At 46.2% G+C, this 7,085-nt stretch overlaps 1 protein-coding gene across 1 annotated transcript; it reads right to left on the reverse strand.

Moving 5' to 3' along the window:
- Positions 1 to 1,880: 1,880 nt before the first annotated feature.
- On the reverse strand, positions 1,881 to 4,650 carry abraa (actin binding Rho activating protein a). The gene is made up of 2 exons (XM_035387406.1): positions 3,973 to 4,650; positions 1,881 to 3,265 (listed from the first exon to the last, which is right to left on the reverse strand). The coding sequence occupies exons 1-2, from the start codon at positions 4,579 to 4,581 to the stop codon at positions 2,828 to 2,830; spliced, it is 1,047 nt and encodes a 348-aa protein (XP_035243297.1). The 5' UTR covers positions 4,582 to 4,650; the 3' UTR covers positions 1,881 to 2,827.
- Positions 4,651 to 7,085: the final 2,435 nt, after the last annotated feature.

The raw sequence follows: 7,085 nt of genomic DNA on the forward strand, positions 1-7,085 counted from the left end.
TAATTTCCTACGGAGGCAGCGTTGACACCCGACTTGGCAGCAACGACGTGCCTGCCGTAGGTCACAGCTCAAAATTAATGGCGTGTCGCAATGCTCGGAGTTCAAAATGTTCGAATCTTGTCCTAGCTTGGCACCGACCTTTTCGTAACGCCTCCAATCACATCGCAGATCTGCATGACGCACGCAGACGCAAACATAGAAGAACAGCTTAAAGCCGCCAATGTCTTTTTTTTGCTCGAGCGTCAGAGACGTCTCTCTCCACAGCCCTACTATTACAGTTTTCCCAAACCCCCGTCTTCCTGGATGGCTGACGGCAAGCTTCAGCAGCTGGCAGCACTCGATTCTTCTTGTGCGTAGTAGTCGCCGCCTTCCTTGGCGTCGAACGCAGACTTCGGCTCCTGTCATGTGACGGGGCTCCAGAGCGCAAAGTGGAAGAGGACGTGCCACTTGAAGCCTTGCGCGTTTGGAAAGAAAACTCCTTGCAGATATGTAATGGCGGGCGCGTGATTCTCAGACTTTACGTGATGAGGGTCCCAGAACAGACACTGGAATGCAGAGCCATAGGCTATATGCTCCAGCTGCGCATGCAGCCTGCTCCTCATACAAGGCGACTGCGCAGCTCAGACTCTAGGGCTCTGTGTTCTGCTAAGCGCATGGCGTGTTGCCTGTGGGCCCACTGGCAAAATGGTGTTTACATCATGGATTATGATTGGCTGAAAGTGGGAAGGGAGCCGCTGCTGGGGGTGTAATCAGAAGTGTGCACCAAAATCAATGGGGTCATTATAAAAATATATAAAATTAAAATATTATATAAAATATATAAAAATAATGCATTAAAGGCATTATTACACGTTTTAGTACAATAAAAATACTGTTTTAGATGTTAATCGGTCATTATTTATTCATATTTAAAAGCCTAGTTTGAACCAGATTTGTACATGAAGATCTTCATCAAGATCTTGTTTGCCGTGTGGTATGCATTTTTACAATGGGTGTTTTTTAACCCTCTTTCCTATACCATGTTTTTAGCCACATGTTAAACCTCCAAATAAAGCTTTGCTTCCTTCTGCGTGCACGTGGTAGTATTCCAGCATATCCTAATCTTTTCTGCTAACTCCACAGAAGTGTCCTGCAGAACCTCAGACCTACCCTTACCTAAGTAATTGGCCCCTACATGAACCATGGCCCCTGGGTCCCTCCCCACTCTGGACAGGAGCTTGTCCACACACTCCTGGAGATCTCCTACCTGGGCACTAGGCAGGCAACACACCATACACGATTCCTTGTTGCACAAATGCTGTCTAGCCCTCTAATAATTGGGATTATCAAATATCACCAGTTCCAATTTGTACAGGGCAGCACAAAAACTGCAATTCTGCGATTTCAAAATGCTTTTTCCAAGCCCACAGAAAGTCAGTGGGTGACACCACAGTCACTTTGTGTATATTTGTTCTGCAGTCTATGGGGTTGACCCATCATACAGGAATGTGGCTGTTTCAGTAAAAAATGGCGGCAAACACTGTGAGGTTTTGTGAAGGAAATTCTATAGAGAGGGTATGTCCAGGTAACAGAGGCTGGATGTCCTTCAGCACACCCAACCCCGGTTGGGTCCTGGCAGCCTTTCAGAGGAGGCGGCCTCCAGCATGGCGGGCTTCTGCTGCCCGGATTATAGCCACGTGTGGCAAGGTAATCCGCTGAGGTTTGGCTCGCGTGCATATGAAGGATATGCATATGATCCTGGCTCACTGCCAACGTTGAATCTGTAACCTTTAACCCACCAGTTATAAACATCAGGTTATGTGCTGGTAAATGTAAAATAACAGCATGCTACTTGGAGCAATACAGAGAAAACAGACACACAAAAATTGTGTATATATATATATATACAATGAGAAAAAAGACAAGTTCCATTTATTCATAAATAACCAATGCTACACTTTTACAAAATGTCAAGTGCCCTTCTGTAAGAAGGCTCATGTGCTTTCATTTTGAAAGAAAACCACCTCTGGATAGCACAATCCTGTGGCCAATTCTTCACTTAAATTAGAGCTTACAATAACATATGCATAACAATACCGCAATCACTGTGTTATGTCTTTACATAATGTATGCATTTTGGCAGTTAGGCGATGCTGTAACCCAGAGCAACATAAATAGATTCAATTTCTTTGCACAAAATCCATTCAAACTGCTGGATATTTTACAGAAGCAATTCATGGTAAGTACTCGCCTGAGGGCACAACATCCTCCCATCCGGATCAAACCCAAGCCCTTTGAGTTATGAGTCCACTTCCCTAACCATCAACCACATTATTGCCCTTGCATGTATAAACACTCATTCATTCATTCATTCATATTTGTATAATCCTGCAGCTTCCTGCAAAAGGCGCACAATTCATACCCTTCTAAATGCATTTGCATTCATACTTTAAGCATTTAAAAAGTAATTGAGCGTAAATTTTCCTTTCTATTGTGACTGCTGGTGTCTCAGCCTCCAGTTGTGGAGTGCTGCATTCTCAGCTGGTTTTTGTGATTTCCTTTTTAGCCAATCAATGGCTTAAATTAAGCACTTAAAGTGAACACAAAAGGAACACATCAGAAACCAGCAGACACAGCGGCCCTCCAGGATTTGAGTTTAAAATCCCTGCTTTAAAAAGTATGGGCATTCACACTTGCTCACAAAATGTACTGCTAGCAGATTACCGGGTGATATTTCAGCAGAGTTTTCACACTGAGTAAATCTATTCGCAGTCGCCGGCTCAGCCGAGCGTGAGGGGCGGCCCGGTGGTCCTGTAACCGGCCAGCGCGCCCGGGGTCGGGTCCGGTTTCAGTCCAGCAGGGTGATGATGACATCGTCGTCCTGCCCCTGCCACAGCATCTCGCCCGGGAAGTCCACCATCCCGTGCTTCCTGCAGCGGAGCAGAATGCCCACCACCTTGTCGGAGATCTTGACGTAGCGGTCGAAGAGCCTGCCGAAGGTCATGTAGATCGTCCCGTCCTCGGCCACGTTCCCCATGTCCCGGATGATGTAGCACATCTCGTCCATCTCCTTGCGGACGTGCCTCTGGGCCCTGTCGCCCCGCTCGGCCGTTTTGGAGCCCTCCTTGGGCTTGCCGTACCCGGGGTCGCCCTTCTGCAGCCGCTGGGACATGGCGAGCTCGTGGTCGAACTCCTCGCTGAAGGGGTTCAGTTTCTGCCCCTCGAGGTGCTGCTGGGACCACTGGGCCCATTTGGCCTTCAGGTCCCCCATGGTGCTCACCTTGATCTACGGAGGGCACAAGGAGCCAAAAAAACCAAATCAGCCTCTCAGCACTCTGCTTTCTGAGCCATTCATATTCTCATCATGGGCAGTCATCCATCTGCGTATTAATGCTGATAGCTGTTCTCTTGCACACTTTGGCTGTTTTAGACTCCTTAGCTGTTAAGACCCACATTACAGGAACTTTTGTTATGTTTCACATAATCATTTAAATTCACTGTGAAAATGTATCTGTGGATAATGTGGTGTTAGAATTGAAATAATGAGCCCTTTCCTAATTTTGTTTGTTAAAGATAAGGACAATAACCGAATAATGTGAGGAGAATATATATTTGCTCATAGTTTACACAGGTGCGTGAGGAATGTAGATGTCTCCACCTGCTTAACACAGGGGGAAGTGGGGTGAAATCTCTCTGAATGCCAATATCGACTATATTGACAATATTTACCAGGCACTGACATCAATTATTGTTTACAATGCATGACTGCCTTAGCGGTGTCATCCAATGTGCTCTATCAGAGTGCAATATGCTCTAGCTCTATCAGAGTAAAATGTGCTGTATCAAAGTAAAATGTGCCCTATCAGAGTAAAATGTACTCTGTCAGTGATAAATGCACTCTATCAGAGTAAAATGTACTCTGTCAGTGATAAATGCACTCTATCAGAGTGAAATGTGCTCTGTCAGAAAGAAAATAATTTATTTCAGGCCTACCTTAGGCCTGCTCTTGCGCGTGTTCTCCTGCTCGTCGCTGGGGTCGCTCTTGTAGTCGCTGTTGTCGCTGAGCCCGCTGTCCTCGCCCAGGCCGCTGTCCTCCGTGTCCAGGCTGCTGCTGCGGGAGCCCAGCCTGCGCGCCTCCTTCTCCAGCTGGGTCCACGCCTTCAGCCCCCCGCTGGCCTTGGAGGAGCAGTGGCGCCTCCTGGTGGGCGAGTCCCCGCCCAGGAAGGGCTTCTCTTCCTCGGAGCCGAAATGGCCGCCGTCGATCTTCCCTTTGACGGCACAGACCAGGCCGCAGTCGGTCCTCCTCGGCTCCACGCTCCGGGTCACCGCGCCCGTCTTGATCCCGCCTCCGCCGTCCTGGCCGCCGGCTTCCACCACACGAGGCCTGACTGTCAGCTTCAGCTCGCTGCGCTCCCTCTTCTCTTTCTCTTCCTCGTCCTGGACAGAGTCGGGGACCCACCCGGCGGGGATGGAGTCCTGCCTCTCCGTGTGCTTGTTGGCCCAGCTCTGCCAGCTCTTCGCCAGCCCGGTCACCATCACCGCGCACCGAAACCTCCTCACCGCCCTGCTGCACGACCGGCTTTCCTGGACCGCGGTAGCCATCTTAGCAGAAACACGCTCACGCTCTAAATAACCTGGAGAGCTAACGGCAGTCAGTCGTACCCTTTTGAGTCCTCCCAGAGCGCAGCGGGACCCTTAAATAGGGGAGAGTGCGGGGGGGGGGCGGGGGGTGGGAGAGAGAGCAGAGGAGGGGTCGGGTCGGGGCGGGGCCAACGTGCCGCATTCCTTCCACACATGGCTCCACAGTGACCCAAGCGAATACGAGTGGCATTCCCCCACTTGGGATCTGAGCAACAGGTGGTCACATTTAGAGCCTGTGACGCTCCCCAGTGTTTGTGTACACATATAATTAGCTCCAACGGCTATATGTGATAAGGTCATTCCAGTGTATATTTTCTATTTCAGAATCATGAGTTGTGTGTTTATGTGGGATATGAAAGAAGTGGTTATGAGTCCATTCATTTATTCCATACAAATATAGGAGTTTATGTGTGATATGAAAGAAGTGCATATGAATACATACATTTATTCCATGCAAATAAATACTGTACACAGCCTGTCCCCTGTCTCATATTGTTTTTAGCAGCTGATTATTTGAGAAATGGTACATACTTATTAGTATACTGTTTTCTAAATGTTTGCTAAAATATGTTGCACAACCAGCTTCTACTGTAGGTATTAAATATAATATGTCCGAATTTATGCCTGAGGTGAAATGGGAGCCCTGACTGAGTGATGTCCCACTGGCTCCTGCGTGTTCTGGTGGATGCGTTGGCTCACGGAAGGGCCGGCATTTCGAGGGAGGTGTTATTTCGGAGTGCGGCCACACGTGAGGGCCAACTGCTGCCAAAGCACGGACAGATAACATCAGCAGGACCTTTATAAACGGCAATAATCCCAAACAGGAAGGAGGGATGCACTACCCACGGTGCATTTACATTCATCACAACCACTGCACTCCTCAGTTTGGTTTCGGTCGTTTCTGATTCAGGCTCGCTCTTCGTCCTTCTGAGCCTCCCCTCTGGAGGAATGCCTCCTGCCTTTTCCATGAACACGTTCTGAAACAGGCACTGATACCCGACGCTGGCTTGGGGAGAGGAATATGTTCCTACCGCTCCTGACACTAGAGACGTACGGAAGCAGATCCTGTTGGCTTGCTTGTGGCACTTACAGCTGTTATTGTACTCCTCTTTAGACTTTAGATATAATTTTGCTCAAGTCAGACTCCATTCATCACGAAAATAATCACAAACACCAATATAACGCGTGTCCATGTGGAAGTTGAAGCAAAAAGACACACAAATCTTAAAACAGAGATAGTATTCCCTACAAATACAATCTTCTACTTTTTTTCTACTACTACTACTACTACTACTACTACTACTATTATTATTATTATTATTATTATTATTATTATTATTCAATGCTAATAGTCCCCAAACTCTTTAGTCAGTTCCAAAACCCTTGATAACGTTTCAGAATTAATTATTGCATCAGAAAAGTTGATGTATCAAGTAAAAAGACCAAGAATTTTTGCACATTTATTTGTTGAGGGTGAAAATTTTGATGTTTTAAAGACGGAGATTTAAAGATTATCCGGTCCGACCGAAAGACATTGAATGCCTTTGAAGCTGATGTCAGAGCAATGGGTGTAAAAACTTCGGCAGGATGATGGTACAGGCTAAATCAGGCTGAGGAATGACACACAAGCAGGCTATGCGTGACGTCAGCTGACAAGGAAAAGAGTGATATTGCCCAATAACACCAGAGTCACTTTTACTACCAGCATATTAAAGGGATTACACTGTTTCACACCATTTTGTCATAAACATGCGGTTATTCATGCTTACTGTGGTAGTACTGTGGTATCATATACCAAATGCAGCTTAATTTGTCATAATATTTAAATCAAATGTTTTTTTACAATTCTATTGTACTTGAAAAACCAGTATTCCTACTTGCCGCTGTAATACAATACCTAACAAGCATTCACCTACAATCTCATGCAAATCATAGACAGAGAAATTCACAGTGAACTGTGGGGGCTTCAAAATGGCTGTTTGCACTCCCTCACAAGATGTAAAAGACTATGCATATATACAGTACAGGCCAAAGTTATTTGGCCACCTGCAGTTTTTTTAATTGTAGTTAAAGCCAAAGCCTATTTTGAGGAAATTTGTGGTTAAGATTATCTTTAAGTAAAACTAATCTTTTTTGTGTTATTGAAGGTAGAAACTGAAAAAAAAAAAAATAATACTTTGGTTTGTTATTCAATATATGCACATGTGCTAACTGAATTCTTCTCTACCTAAGGTTTAAAAACAAAAGGCAGGTAGCCTAATACTTTTGGCTTTTACTGGAGACAAGTGAGCCAGCATCTGTGGCAGCCATACATGCCCAAACCATAACACCCCCACTACTATGTTTCACAAATGAGGGGGGGTGCTTTGGATTTTGGGCAGTTCCTTTTGGTCTCCACACTTTGCTCTTGCCACCATGCTAATACAGCTACATCTTGGTCTTGTCTGTCCACAAGACCTTCTTCT

This window comes from Anguilla anguilla, chromosome 13 (assembly GCF_013347855.1).
Source record: "Anguilla anguilla isolate fAngAng1 chromosome 13, fAngAng1.pri, whole genome shotgun sequence".
Lineage (NCBI taxonomy): Eukaryota > Metazoa > Chordata > Actinopteri > Anguilliformes > Anguillidae > Anguilla > Anguilla anguilla.

What these genes read in the sequence shown, in the direction of transcription:
- abraa (XM_035387406.1), bottom strand. Translation starts at nt 4,581, where the DNA reads ATGGCTACCGCGGTCCAGGAAAGCCGGTCGTGCAGCAGGGCGGTGAGG. An exon ending in CGCGCAAGAGCAGGCCTAAG is followed by an intron (nt 3,266 to 3,972) that starts GTAGGCCTGAAA and finishes TGCCCTCCGTAG; the next exon opens with ATCAAGGTGAGCACCATGGG.